Here is a 14,409-nt window from a genome sequence, read left to right as displayed (position 1 = left end):
GTTTTCCAGCTGTGAAAAGAAGTGACACTGCAAGATGTGTTTTCATTAACCCCTGCAAGTTAATGCGGCCAATGAGGTATGCAATGTGTGTTTATGTCGTGATAGGGAAATAAGATGTTTGTTTGTAACTGAACTGTTGAGTTTATGGTGGTCACGTGTAATTTGTAAATGTAAAATTGTGAGTGTTTTATCTTATTTAATAATGTGCTTTATTGTTTATTCTCTATGAGAACAATTTATTGTGGAAATTGATTATTCTATGTTGTTTGTATAGTTCTCACGGCATCGTTGGTGGCATCGTTGGTGGCATCGTTGGTGGCACCTGTGTGCAATAAATGCCAGTAAAAATCAAGAACGCCTTGTGTCCGTTTTTCAACTTGGAGGGAGTTACACCAACTCTAACTAAGCTTTACTCCAACAGCACACTGACACACTTCAGAGGATTCATCAGACTGAACAGTTCATAAAAGCTGATATCAATGGGACACAGAGAAATGACACTTTTATGTTTTTCTACCATATGTTTCTGTCAGGTGACCAGGCTGAGACCCAATACATGCTTGTCTCGTGAGCTGCAGGTAAGAAGCTGTAATAACACACAAGTACACCTTTCATACACATTCATTTTCACAGCATCAATGAAAACGACTAACTTTGAACTTTAACTTTGATTCCTCAGAGTGTGAAGAAAGTGTGGCTGGTTCTGAGCTCATCGCTCAAGTTAAACCTGCAATTTAATAAAGAGACTTTTTCTGCTCACACGCGCATGTGTGTGTGTGCGTGCGTGTTAACAGCTCCAGGATTACTGATGCTTAATGAATGAATAATTCATTTTGAATAACAGGCAGGATGGAAAATCTGGTTTTACAGTCACTTTGTTGAGTGTAAAAAGGAAACAAACTGCATCTATTTGTGCATCTTGCACCAGGATTCTCCTCCTCTCTCTGACACTCCAGGAAGTTCAGTTCTGCTCTGTTCTCATGAAGCACCAGGAAGATGTGAGGCTCAGAGTGAGGACTGAGTCGGCTCCCGTATACGACTCACGCCACCATCACACATCAGCAGCATTGGGTTTCCTGGCTGACAGCAGTGTAGTAGCTGAGAAAAGCCAAGGTTCACGCTCAGCCGGCCCTCCTCTATGAGAGTCCCCAGTTCAAGGGCTGCTGGGTGCACTGGTTTGATACCAGGCTGTTCTACAGCAGGACCACCTCCAGAAGACTTCCTCTGAGACTGGGACTGTTTAACATCCTCATGATCACTCACATGACGCTCAGAGGTGTTTCTCCACCTTAAAGAGAAGCAAACGTTCCTGTGAGATGCAGGACAGGAACATCTGAACGCCCTCGCCATGCTGTCATGGAGAGGAGCGACCTCCTTCCTACCTCCTTACACCTTTACTTTCTCCTTTTTCCTTTACTTCTTCACCATCTCCTCTGTCCTCCCTTTCTCCTTCCTATTCCCTCTTTTCCTCTTTCTCTCTCACCTTCTTCTTCACACCTGAATCCTTCCATCAGTCCCTTCAGTCCCTTGTCTCCTCCCTTGTCCTTCAGACTGCGAGGACACCGTCCACGTCGTCGCTGGGCGGAGCCTGGTCTTGTGGTTCTCCATGGAAACCAAGGCGTCCGTCAGAGAGATGAAGCTACAGCCTTTAACACAACAAGTAAGAGTATAAAGCAGAAAACAGCTGATTGACTTTATTAAAGTGGTTTCATTCATTAAGATGTAAATTTGGGATTTCTTTGTTTTGACAAACTAAATTTGACTCTGTGAACTTTTGATTTGACAGATCAGATGAAAAGTGAAACGTATAAAAAGCTCTTTCATTCTGCTCATTTTGCTGTGAAACAAATGTTCAGAATATTGATAAATGTCTTTTGATGGTTCTGGCCTTTAATGATAATGTGACGATAAACATGAATCTGAGCAATGACTGGTTCTTCCTTTATGCTGAGAATCATCAACATCATAATAAATGTTGCTTTTCTCATCGGGACTTTAACCAGGTCAATAATAAATCAATTTGCTGAGCTCAGCACTTCCTGCTTTGATGAAAGATAAACATGAAGCTGGATTTCATGTTGAGGAGACTCTGAATGGGCCTTAGAATCTATAAATGTCCTCAGTTTCTTTCAGACACTCATGAATATTATACATATATACTCTGCTGCAGCCTACAGCTCACTGATGACAGAGACAGCTGACTTTAAACACACATCCAGAAATAATGTTAGCACTGAGAGCAGAGCTGAAAGCATCCGTCCAATCGCTGATCGGCACGGCCGCCTGAAGGAGGCTACAAAGAGCAGAGCTTTGCATTGCTGTGAGCTGTTTGTGACACTTCAGCATCTGCACCAGTTTCCCTGCTGGTTTCAAATATCTCACTGGCATCAAATTTCAAACGTGTGTTTAAAAACAGGAAAGTTTCCAGTTTCAGAGTTTGATCTGTCACCTCTGTAGGATTTTACCTTCAATATGGACGCAAGTGACTGCAAATCACTGCTTTGTCTGCTTTTTATGGATGCTTTACAAACATCACAGGAGCCAGAGATTAATAACAAGTACGATTCAGTGCAGAGAGGTCTATTAACACATAGTGAGTGAAGAAGAAACATCCAGTGCATCATGGGAATCCCGCAGCAGCTACACCTATTACAGCAATCATTTGCAGTCGGGTATTCGGGCTGTCCACAGGCACACACTCGGATGTTCAGCTCTCCGTTCCTGTCAGGGTTTCTGGGTCGTTGACCCAGTGTTTTCAGTTCGTCCTCATTGTTTATCTTCTGCCTGTTTCACTTCCTGTTTTATTGTGTTAACCTTGGTCCATGTAGGCCTCCGCGCCTATTGACTCTGCAGCTGTTGCTCCATCACCGCCGGCTCCCATGCAGTCGCCTGGCACAGCCTTGGCCTCGGCCTCTGCTCCGCCTGGTCCAGACTCAGCTTCGCCTGGTCCTGCGGCTGCCACGCCGCCGCCCGAGCCTGCACCTCGGAATCGCTGGCCACTTTCCAGGCCAACAGCTGGACGTCATCGCCAGCGTGGTCGACCACCGGACCTCCTCAGTGGCCGCCGCCGTCTTCCTCGCGGCCGCCCACCTGACCTCCTCAGTGGCCGCCGCCGTCTTCCTCGCGGCCGCCCACCGGACCTCCTCCTCAGTGGCCGCCGCCGTCTTCCTCGCGGCCGCCCACCGGACCACCTCCTCAGTGGCCGCCGCCGTCTCCCTCGCGGCCGCCCACCGGACCGACTTCAGCGTCGCCGCCGCCTTCCTCGCGGCCGCCCACCTGAACTGTCCGGGCTCAGCCACTGGCCGCGTGGCCGCCCACCTGAACTGTCCGGGCTCAGCCACTGGCCGCGTGGCCGCCCACCTGAACTGTTTTTGTTTCGGACTCCGTCCCTCCGTCCTGGGCCCCCTCCGCCCTCCCTGTTCTGGTTTTTCGTTCTTTTGGCCGTCGGGTGCCGGCCTTTGAAGGGGGGGTACTGTCAGGGTTTCTGGGTCGTTGACCCAGTGTTTTCAGTTCGTCCTCATTGTTTATCTTCTGCCTGTTTCACTTCCTGTTTTATTGTGTTAACCTTGGTCCATGTGCATTATGTTCAGTCCTCTTCCCATTTATCATTAGTTCATTATGTTCAGCTGTGTACTCACCAGTTTCTAATCGCTCCTCACTCAGCCTGTGTATTTATGTTCCTCAGTTCAACCAGTCCGGGGTCGTGTCATTGATGTTATGTTGTTGTTTACGCCTGCGTTCAGTCAGCCAGCCATTCAGCCTTTCAGTCAGTCCTTCAGTCATTCAGTCAGTCGTCCAGCCAGCCAGCCATTTCCTACCTCTGTTCTGTTTGTTCACTCCATCGGCAATAAATACCAACCTTCACCTACCTACCTGTGAGTCCAGCATTTGGGTCCTCCTTCTCTCATCCACAACACAGATCCTGACAGAATGACACGACCCCGCGTTGTGGACCCAGCGGACTCTGAACCTTTTGAGTGGCAGGAGGCAGCGCTCCTTCGCTGGACGGAGGAGCTTAGAGGAAAACAGCGGCTCTTCGCTGAGGGAGAGCACGTCTTCGCAGGTACTCGTCTGGCTCTGGGCGGGCCTCGGAGACGCCGCGGTTCTCCACCTGCTGCCTCACCTGCATCGGAGCATTCGCCACGGAGAGTGGGCGTCACAGGCCAAGCTTCGGCTGCTCGCTCTCCCGCCGCTCCGCTCCTCGCTCGCCCGCCAGCCGTCTCACTCACCGGCTCTTCCACTTCGCCACGGCACAGCGGCTACGCCTCCTACCTCGGCTCAACAGAGGCTACCGCGCCAGAGGCTCATCTGTTTACCCCGCCCGCTTCCTCTTCCCAGAGAAAGCGGCGTTCACGCCGCCATAAAACGGACTATTCCCAGCAACTCCCGGCGGTGAGTCCCAGTGACTGTTTGCCACTTTCCTCATTTGATTCGTCACATAAAATAAATAACAGACTCATCTCCGATCCATGGGGAACTTCCCTCTTAGACGATGATGTGGACTGGGAAGATCTTTTCTGTTCTGCTCCCCCAAAGACTGTAAATAGTGATGGCAGAAAGACCAGACTAAAACCCGTTAGACCTGTCAGTGTCACTCACCCAGTTGTTATTTCTACTCCTATCAGCCAGCCTACACCCACACCTGTGCCAGCTCCCAGGAGGAGGGCAGCTGCGACCCAGCCTACCTCCACACCCGCTCCTGTTTCTCGGGTGGGGGTGACTGGTGTCCAGCCACCTCCCGTGCCTGTCCCAGCGCCTAGGCTGAAGGCAGCTAGAACCCAGCCTGACCTCCCTAGAGTCTCGGAAGAGCTAGCCTCTCCATCTACTACTTCACCTCTTCATCCACCTCCTGATCCAGCCTTTCACGCCCTCGCATTATCACTGGTTAAGCTAGCTGAGGTTTCTCCTGCTCAGGCACCAGCTTTACTAGCCCAGGCTATAGCTTTATCTCCCTCATTAGCACAGTCTATAGCTCAACCACCAGCCACATCAACCACAGCTCCGTCGTCAGCCTCACCCACCTCTATTCATCCCTTAGCATCCCCACTCCAGTCAGTTCACTCACCTGCTGTTCAGCTTCCAGCCCAGTCAGTTCACTCACCTGCTGTTCAGCTTCCAGCCCAGTCAGTTCACTCACCTGCTGTTCAGCTTCCAGCCCAGTCAGCTCCCTCTCCTGCTGTTCAGCCTCCAGCCCAGTCAGCTCCCTCTCCTGCTGTTCAGCCTCCAGCCCAGTCAGCTCCCTCTCCTGCTGTTCAGCCTCCAGCCCAGTCAGCTCCCTCTCCTGCTGTTCAGCCTCCTGCCCAGTCAGCTCCCTCTCCTGCTGTTCAGCCTCCAGCCCAGTCAGCTCCCTCTCCTGCTGTTCAGCCTCCAGCTCAGTCACCTGCAGCTCAGGCTGCTCCTGTCCAGTCACCTGCAGCTCAGGCTGCTCCTGTCCAGTCACCTGCAGCTCAGGCTGCTCCTGTCCAGTCACCTGCAGCTCAGGCTGCTCCTGTCCAGTCACCTGCAGCTCAGGCTGCTCCTGTCCAGTCTGTAGTTCAGTCTCCTCCCGTTCTCCAGTCTCCTGTAGTTCAGTCTCCTCCCGTTCTCCAGTCTCCCGTAGTTCAGTCTCCTCCCGTTCTCCAGTCTCCCGTAGTTCAGTCTCCTCCCGTTCTCCAGTCTCCTGTAGTTCAGTCTCCTCCCGTTCTCCAGTCTCCCGTAGTTCAGTCTCCTCCCGTTCTCCAGTCTCCCGTAGTTCAGCCTCCTCCCGTTCTCCAGTCTCCTGTAGTTCAGTCTCCTCCCGTTCTCCAGTCTCCCGTAGTTCAGTCTCCTCCCGTTCTCCAGTCTCCCGTAGTTCAGTCTCCTCCCGTTCTCCAGTCTCCTGTAGTTCAGTCTCCTCCCGTTCTCCAGTCTCCTGTAGTTCAGTCTCCTCCCGTTCTCCAGTCTCCCATAGTTCAGCCTCCTCCCGTTCTCCAGTCTCCTGTAGTTCAGTCTCCTCCCGTTCTCCAGTCTCCCGTAGTTCAGTCTCCTCCCGTTCTCCAGTCTCCTGTAGTTCAGTCTCCTCCCGTCCTCCAGGCCCCCGTAGTCCAGTCTCCTGTTCCTCAGGCCCCTGTAGCTCAGTCTCCATCACCGCCGGCTCCCATGCAGTCGCCTGGCACAGCCTTGGCCTCGGCCTCTGCTCCGCCTGGTCCAGACTCAGCTTCGCCTGGTCCTGCGGCTGCCACGCCGCCGCCCGAGCCTGCACCTCGGAATCGCTGGCCACTTTCCAGGCCAACAGCTGGACGTCATCGCCAGCGTGGTCGACCACCGGACCTCCTCAGTGGCCGCCGCCGTCTTCCTCGCGGCCGCCCACCTGACCTCCTCCTCAGTGGCCGCCGCCGTCTCCCTCGCGGCCGCCCACCGGACCGACTTCAGCGTCGCCGCCGCCTTCCTCGCGGCCGCCCACCTGAACTGTCCGGGCTCAGCCACTGGCCGCGTGGCCGCCCACCTGAACTGTCCGGGCTCAGCCACTGGCCGCGTGGCCGCCCACCTGAACTGTTTTTGTTTCGGACTCCGTCCCTCCGTCCTGGGCCCCCTCCGCCCTCCCTGTTCTGGTTTTTCGTTCTTTTGGCCGTCGGGTGCCGGCCTTTGAAGGGGGGGGTACTGTCAGGGTTTCTGGGTCGTTGACCCAGTGTTTTCAGTTCGTCCTCATTGTTTATCTTCTGCCTGTTTCACTTCCTGTTTTATTGTGTTAACCTTGGTCCATGTGCATTATGTTCAGTCCTCTTCCCATTTATCATTAGTTCATTATGTTCAGCTGTGTACTCACCAGTTTCTAATCGCTCCTCACTCAGCCTGTGTATTTATGTTCCTCAGTTCAACCAGTCCGGGGTCGTGTCATTGATGTTATGTTGTTGTTTACGCCTGCGTTCAGTCAGCCAGCCATTCAGCCTTTCAGTCAGTCCTTCAGTCATTCAGTCAGTCGTCCAGCCAGCCAGCCATTTCCTACCTCTGTTCTGTTTGTTCACTCCATCGGCAATAAATACCAACCTTCACCTACCTACCTGTGAGTCCAGCATTTGGGTCCTCCTTCTCTCATCCACAACACAGATCCTGACAGTTCCTCCTTTACATTCTTCATATATCTATGTTGGAGAGTGTAAATGATGGGGCTGAATGCCCTTTGTACCAGAAAATACACCTCTTAACAATGCAAAGCTATCAGCTCAGGTGGTAAAAGTATTTAAGTAGAAGTACAGATACTAGTGTTGAAAAATTCTCTAATAAAAAGTAAAGAAATGTACTGAAAGTAAGAAAGTAAAAAGTACCTCATTGTAGGACAATTGTAACCTATTGTAATTGTGTGCTAACTGAAGCTTAACATTCATAATATAATATAATATCATATAATTAGATGAGAATCCAAATGTTGTTCTAATGTAAATCCTAGTTGTTCCCTTGAATCCGTTCTATAGGACACAAGCAGTGAAAGATAATTTTAAAAAGAACTCTTTCCTGTTGCTTACATGGTAAAGGGTTAGGAAGCTGGGGAAAACCCTCAGACCTTTTGTAGTGGCTCAGCATTGTGGAGTTTAGACAAATATTTTACTGCTACTATTCATAACCATCATCATTACCATTGCATTAATTATCATTTCATCGAAGCATTTATTGAAGCTGTTGGCCTTACGTTAAAACTTGTATTACAGGTGTTATCATAATCACATATTAACCTTTATTACAGGTGCAGCTATAATCATTGTATACACATATTGCATTTCTGTGCCTATTAAAGAGTTGAAGCTCAGTTAATTAATTGAGGGTCGTAAGCTTTGTTTGGCGCTATGTCCAGACAATCTATTGTGTAAGTGACTTTGAGCTATGAAAAGATTGCCTACACGCCTACAAAACACATATACCACGTTATTCATTATTATCTTTTATTCATTTATATCCTTTTTATTAAGCTTTGAGTAGTGGCATTTAATTAAAACATTTATTCAACATATTACATATATAGTTTCATTCATGTTATTACACACATGAGAGTTGGCCTCTGTCTGTAAGGTTGTCGGCGGGGTGAGGCAGAGTGCATTTTGAGGTCGAGACACACACACACACACACAAACAGTAGTTAGACTCATGTTTAGGTAAGAGTTCAAATAATAGTTTGCAAAACCTTGTAGCTGCAAAATTATGTCTGCATAAGGGACAGTTTGTTCCAGGAGATAAGCGAGAGTTAGAAGATTAACAGGAAGCACCTGGCCTCGAGACGGAGAAAATGTTCTTTTTAAATGTGTCAAAAGTCATCAACAGAACATTTGTGGTTGTGAAACTTATGCATGTATTGTACCTGCTTGACGCAAGAGGGGGCGTCCAACCCTGATGTTATAAAAACAACTGCTTGTGTAGTCTTGGGCGGAGATCTACAGCTGGTGTGTGCAGTGTTCATCTCCCCACGCGTGTGTTCAGTAAAAATTATTGTTTGACCAACTCTTCTGGACCAGTGTTGTTTTTGTACTCATCCTCAATATTTTAACCCGCAACAGCATGGAGAACAGAATCACAGCTCACAGCTTCAGTACAGGCTGTGATCAGCTGACCTGCTGCTCTTTGTTCATTTAAACAGCTGAACTCAAAAAGATGGAAACAGACGTTTCACAGCTACCTTGGCTAATTTCCATCCCCTACGCTGACAGCACACTATCAAATCTTTATACTAGACAGGAGAACGTTGGTATATAGATTGAACTGAGTGAATCAATCTAAGCATTATCAGCTGAAATGCAACAAATCTCTGCTACACTTGATGTAACTTAACTCTGGCCATGAGCACCAGTCCAACACAGCACTTTACTAAACACTTTAAGGCTCATGTAGCCCCATTATTTTATATTGCACAGCTGCCTCGTGGTTTGTGTCAGATATTTGTGTTTTGTTGCCCACAGATGTGCATCGTAGTATAGTTTTGGATTTGGACTGCTACACTCAGATACTAACATACAGAATCAAAGAGAAGCTGTTGTCAGAGTTTTACCCCTGATACTGCTGGATAAACAGAAAGTCACTGAGGAACGAGGTCACACAGAGCTCAAGTTTTCACTCGCGAGAGGGAAGCAGTTGTCTCCAACCCACTTCAACTTCCTTCCCCCTGCAGGCTGCTTTTATTGTTTACACACATGAATATGCACAGGTTCATTAACATGTGACATCTTACACAGGCATAAGCCAGTGCTAGGAGTCCAGCGGTCCACCTAAACAAAGGCCTCTTATACTTAAACAGATACAGAGTAGGTGTCCTCCCAAGTATATATCAGAAAGAGAAGGTACGACCTCTCTCATGACCTTAGGATGTGTGAGTGTGCCAGAACACTCTGGAAGGCACACAGAGTCTTTGCAGACTACTAAGGATCAGACATTCTATCATTATACAATTGATTATATACCTCTAAGCATATATGAGTATATGTTTCTAAGCATAAATGACAATCCAACACTATAACTCTGACATTTCCCATCTGTTTGACATTTGTGCTAGAAATTGTCTAGTTATGAACCCCTTGTGTTTGACAGTTTCAGTGCAGGCATTTTTACACACAAAAGCTGTAATTCACCCCAAATTACTGTAAAAGTACACAGTTGACAAATGTGTTAGCAGTTATCTTATTCCTCATTGAGCTCATATAACAGTAAACCGCATCCTACAAGTAAGCAAATGAATTGCTAATAGTCAAACACAGGAATTAACATTTTCAAAATCATTGCAGCTTTGTGGTGTATTCCCCAGGTGTGTAAATCACACATCTCTCTGCAGAGCGGTCGAGTTCTGCAGAGCTTCATAAATGTCTCTTCCAGTTGTTTATCCATCATTGTCCATATGGCCAGAGTCCAAATGTATGTAGAAAGAGAGATACACACATAGCAGTTGGTTTTGTTGTTTGTCAATGTGGCTTTCAGCTATCATTAAAGCTGTAGGCCTGGTCAGCCATTTTTTTTAATGGCTTCTACCAACTCCCATCACCTCACTTCAGGCATTCTTCCTGTGGGGGGATAGAGTCAAGTGGTGGATTATCTGCACCTATGACTCCTCTATTGTCCTTTCATCTCTGCAGAATTGAAAGGGTATTGGATCCAGTTGTTTTACTGCTGTTATGATCCCACCTGTTGAATCACTTCAGCAGTCTTGTGGAAGTGGTCATGATGAAAATGACAACAACAATGACACAAAGGAAGACCCTCTTCAGAGTATCAAAGTATGCATAGCACAGTGACACAGCATTAGGTGATGTTCTTGGGAAATTGCCATCGGTCATTCCTCATCACCACCCTAGCTCCTGGTTTCTGTGCTGTTCACAGAATCATGATGCCATCCTTGAACTCCCTCTGCGCAGTCAATTGGAGCTTGGCATGCTCCCCTCATCCTTCAGATGCCCGTCTGTTGTCCACAATCTCCTCTTGATGATCCCTGGAAAGCCCCCGTGGGACAGCTCTCATTCCAACGTAGCCTTATAGTTATTGCTGTGGTTCCGGAATCTTCTCATGATGACTAGTAGGGCCCCAAACAGCACGACCTTCAACCTCAACCACTGCCTGGGCTTCCAGCTATGCCTGGAATGGTCCTTACTTCTTGCTGGGTCTCTGAAGACTTCTGATCAGCACCCAGCCTCAACCTCAGTCTGGAGATGATTTCTTCCAGCAATTACTCTGGCTGCTGCACCTGTATCTCCTTACTAGAAGGAAAAAACTCTAAACATATGGAAAACACATCAACCAACATTAATCCACATTTTCCTTTCAGTTTAATGAACTTTACTTATGGGTCATCAAACCATTATCTGAACATGGATGCACCACCTGTATTGGTTTAATACCTGCAAATGAACTGTTAATCACACAAATCACCATAAAAATCACAGAAAACATAGAAAACATTGTTTCATGTTAATTCTGGAATCCCCCCTTTGACACATGGTCTTTTGCCATGAGTCAACTCATCAGAACTAGGCTCCTCTCTTAAGGAAAAGGTTAGCTAGATCATGTCCCAGGTAACATCAGGGCTTCTCCTCTGGAGTAGCTCCACTCCGGACCTGTAAACCTGTGTCAAAAGATGTTAGTGTGTTTTGCATATTAAGTTTGCTTAACTCCTGGCTCTGCCTGGAGCCTGCATCCACACTATCATTGCCTGGAAAACAAGATCTGTAAGTTAAATCAAACTTCACAATTGCAAGCAACTGTAGGTCATAAGAGTAATAAAGTATTCAGCATCACAAACACAAGTGCTATAGGCAGTTTATTTCCAAATCATTAAACCACTACTATTGCCATAATTTGCCCCAATTCAAGGATCATCCATGTGTTTATTCCACATTACCATAATCGGTGACCTTCCTTAAGTTGTGTCACTTACTCATTTCATCAGTATGAGCTCAATAGTAGTCAGATAATAGGCCCAACATTAAAATTGTCCTCTAATCACTGCACATCTGCTCTAACGTCCCTTGTCTGTGCTGAATCCTTCACAAGCACTCTTAGGGAAAAACAAACATTAGCCTTGGAGCGTCGTGGAGGTCAGGCCTAGGTCAACAGATTCCAGAGGTGCTGTAAAAGGTCATAAAGTTAACCATCTGTAACTGTGAAAAGGAGTGACACTGGTTTCAACACAGTATGTGTCTCACATTGTATACACATTCTCACAGTAATCTTCAACATTTCCCCAACAACACAGTGTAATTGTATCACCAACACATAACCTCTAAACATGGTTTCCTTCACACAAAACCCAGTAATCCTGTGAAAAAACATTAACCAGTGGTGTGTCCTACTGTAAATCACATGATCAAATCACATGGTTAACACTCTGCTGTAGAAAAGGTGATGTAAATGTTAGCGCAGCACAGGTGTATGCACACTTTCTCACAGTGACTTCTGCATTATGAGCAATACAAGGTCATGAATAACACACCGCTGGTAAATTCACAGACACAGAAAGTGGCAATTAAAAAGATTAGGTTGGCACGGCCTGAAGCTCATCCAAACTAGAATGTCGGTGTTAAGTCAGTCAAGTCAGTCAACTCCTATCAGTCCAGTCAGGTCCCCCATTTTTTCATTCGTTGCTGATTGGAAGTGCTGAGTGGAATCTATCGTCACATTAAGTTTCTCACCGTGAGCAATATGACGCCATTTCAAAAAGAAAAACAATGCATTTTCTGTTTGTGTGTGTTTTTATATACGTTTCTCTTTGCAGTGTTTCAGACTCCTTCTCAATTTTCCCACTTAAAGCAGTCAGTTTTCTTTTACCCAGGGTTGCTAAACCAAATTTGATTTCCCACATTAATAAATAACAGCATTCCTCTGTGCCCCCACCTCCTCCTTCTTGCACCTTGGTCTCCTCTCCAACTTCAAAGCAGTGTAGCAGCAGAACAGCTTCGTCCTGTGCAACCCCCCACTGTCTCTTTCATTGCCATTTCACTTCAAACATGGCAAATGTGAAACTCAGTCTCCTCAAAGGTCCTTCACACACAGTGAAGTTCTAGCTTGTTGGAAACACAGTGCCATCCATCCAGTCAGTCAGGATGATGGGTTTTCTCTTCTTCTCTGATGCCGTTTGCACACACTGCTATTGCTTGCTGGGTCTCTCTGCTCAGGACTCTGCTGCTGTCTTTTAGACTGCCATGTTGTTGCTCTTTGGAACTGCATTCCTTGTCTTCAGAGAGGAGTGAGAGCTCGTTTGTTAGGATGAGGGACACATGGCGCTGTAAATAATTCAGCCAGAAACTTGGCCTGAACATTTCCAATGGTGTTAACCTATAGTTTTCTTCCGACCGCTGCATGTGGAAAATTGATCCAGGTCTGCTTTTAACCTGCAAGTGACACACTGAGACAGCCACGGTGTACAAGGTGGACTCACGCGCTGGACTCCAGGGATTGATGCACACAAGAGAATTTATTAATGTACAATGTCCAATGAATGTATATACCAAAGGTGCGGGGCAGTGCTATATACAAAAGGTGAGAGGGGCAGGGCTCGGGGGAAATCCAGGTGAACACTCTCGTCTCTCTCCAAAGAATCCAAACACGAATCCACTCGAACACTCGCCGCTCAGGGAACACCAGGGAAAACAGTCCAGAGGGTCTGCACACAAAGAAACGCTCGTTAGATTCCAAACACACAACTACATGGAAAAACACTTGCTAGACGCTCGACTTTCACTGACGAGATTCTCACAACGATCCAGCAAAGAACAGCTGTTGCTTCCTGGCTTAAATGCCATCCACACTGATGAGGCACAGGTGTTTCCTCCTCTGAGGGCATGGGCCAAGGGCGTGAACCCGTAATGAGTTCCGCCCTGGTGAGAGAGAGAGAGAGAGAGAGAGAGAGAGAGAGAAACAGCTGATCAGCGACCAGCTGAACCTCCAGGCCGTGACAGAGACATTTTCATCATTCTCATTACTGCTTAAACAACACATCTCCTCTCTCTGGTTTCTGAATTCTCCTTTCTTAAAAACAGAAAGTGAGATTGTAGTTATTCTTGGCTGAGAAACACAAAAGCTTTTTCCTATTATTATTATTGCTTGGTGAGACTTTTTCCTCTTCTACACCCAAAACAAGAAACTAATTTTCAATTTTTTCTGCCTTATCACCTAAAACAAATCAGACAACAAGGCTCTCAGCTGGCTCTGAACTTATCATCATGAAAGTCGCATGATCAGAGCCACTTCAGAAGTAATAGTACTCCTCACTCAAGCAACATGTCAGAAACTCAGACACACAACACAGAGAACAACAGCCACCAAATTAAGACAGGAAGGAAGACACAACTGAAGGTGCTGTTCTTTTTTGTTCTCTTTGAACTTCAGAATGAACTTCATCTGCATTAGCAGGGCTCTAGAGTGCAACCAATTTGGTCCAAATTTTTCAATGGTGCGACTAAAAAAAATATTTGGTCGCACCAGTGCGACCAACTGTTCGGGTAACAAAAGGAAAAAAAAAATCTCTGCAACTCTCGGTGTGGTCAACAACAGACACACATTATGCCCCTATCGTGGACTAAATCAATCAGAGATAGTCAGGGGCGGGACCTATCTGATTGGCCGTGGTCCAGTTGAAAGTGCAGTTGGAAGAGGGAGGTGAGTAGCTTTAATTAAGCGATATCGATTCATTAAATCCTGAATTGACTTTTAAATACAATTGTGTTTTGCCAGAAACGCCAGGTTCTCAGATTAAAGCTCACAAAACTATTTCAACAACCACCAAACAGCAAATGAGAGCAGGTATCAGTCCACACAAAGACGTAAACACAGAGCGGACCCGACGCATCAGAATCAGCTTTCTCTTTCTCGGCTTTCTCACCTGATGGCACATAGACGGACACGCTGTCGGAGCTCACCGATTCTGATGCGTCGGGTCCGCTCCGTGTTTACGTCTTTTTGCGCTGATTCTGAGCTGCAGGTTTT

At 47.0% G+C, this 14,409-nt stretch overlaps 1 protein-coding gene and 1 long non-coding RNA gene across 2 annotated transcripts; both read right to left on the bottom strand.

The window, feature by feature from the left end:
• Positions 1 to 4,825: 4,825 nt before the first annotated feature.
• LOC112846712 (cilia- and flagella-associated protein 251-like) lies at positions 4,826 to 7,163 on the bottom strand. Its single transcript, XM_025906618.1, has 3 exons — positions 6,506 to 7,163; positions 5,381 to 6,463; positions 4,826 to 4,849 (listed from the first exon to the last, which is right to left on the bottom strand). Exons 2-3 carry the CDS (start codon positions 6,101 to 6,103, stop codon positions 4,826 to 4,828), a joined length of 747 nt encoding a protein of 248 aa, XP_025762403.1. The 5' UTR covers positions 6,104 to 6,463; positions 6,506 to 7,163.
• A 573-nt stretch (positions 7,164 to 7,736) lies between these two features.
• On the bottom strand, positions 7,737 to 13,984 carry LOC102081396 (uncharacterized). Its single transcript, XR_267446.3, has 2 exons — positions 13,170 to 13,984; positions 7,737 to 13,087 (listed from the first exon to the last, which is right to left on the bottom strand). It is a non-coding gene; the product is annotated as an uncharacterized LOC102081396 (long non-coding RNA).
• Between the last annotated feature and the right edge of the window lie 425 nt (positions 13,985 to 14,409).

This window comes from Oreochromis niloticus, linkage group LG4 (genome assembly GCF_001858045.2).
Source record: "Oreochromis niloticus isolate F11D_XX linkage group LG4, O_niloticus_UMD_NMBU, whole genome shotgun sequence".
In the NCBI taxonomy this organism is placed as follows: domain Eukaryota; kingdom Metazoa; phylum Chordata; class Actinopteri; order Cichliformes; family Cichlidae; genus Oreochromis; species Oreochromis niloticus.
Note: the sequence above shows the minus strand (reverse complement) of the source record. Positions and strands in the feature narration are given on the sequence as shown.

What these genes read in the sequence shown, in the direction of transcription:
- LOC112846712 (XM_025906618.1), bottom strand. Translation starts at nt 6,103, where the DNA reads ATGGAGACTGAGCTACAGGGGCCTGAGGAACAGGAGACTGGACTACGG. An exon ending in AGGAGCAGCCTGAGCTGCAG is followed by an intron (nt 4,850 to 5,380) that starts GTGACTGAGCTG and finishes AGGCTGGATCAG; the next exon opens with GAGGTGGATGAAGAGGTGAA.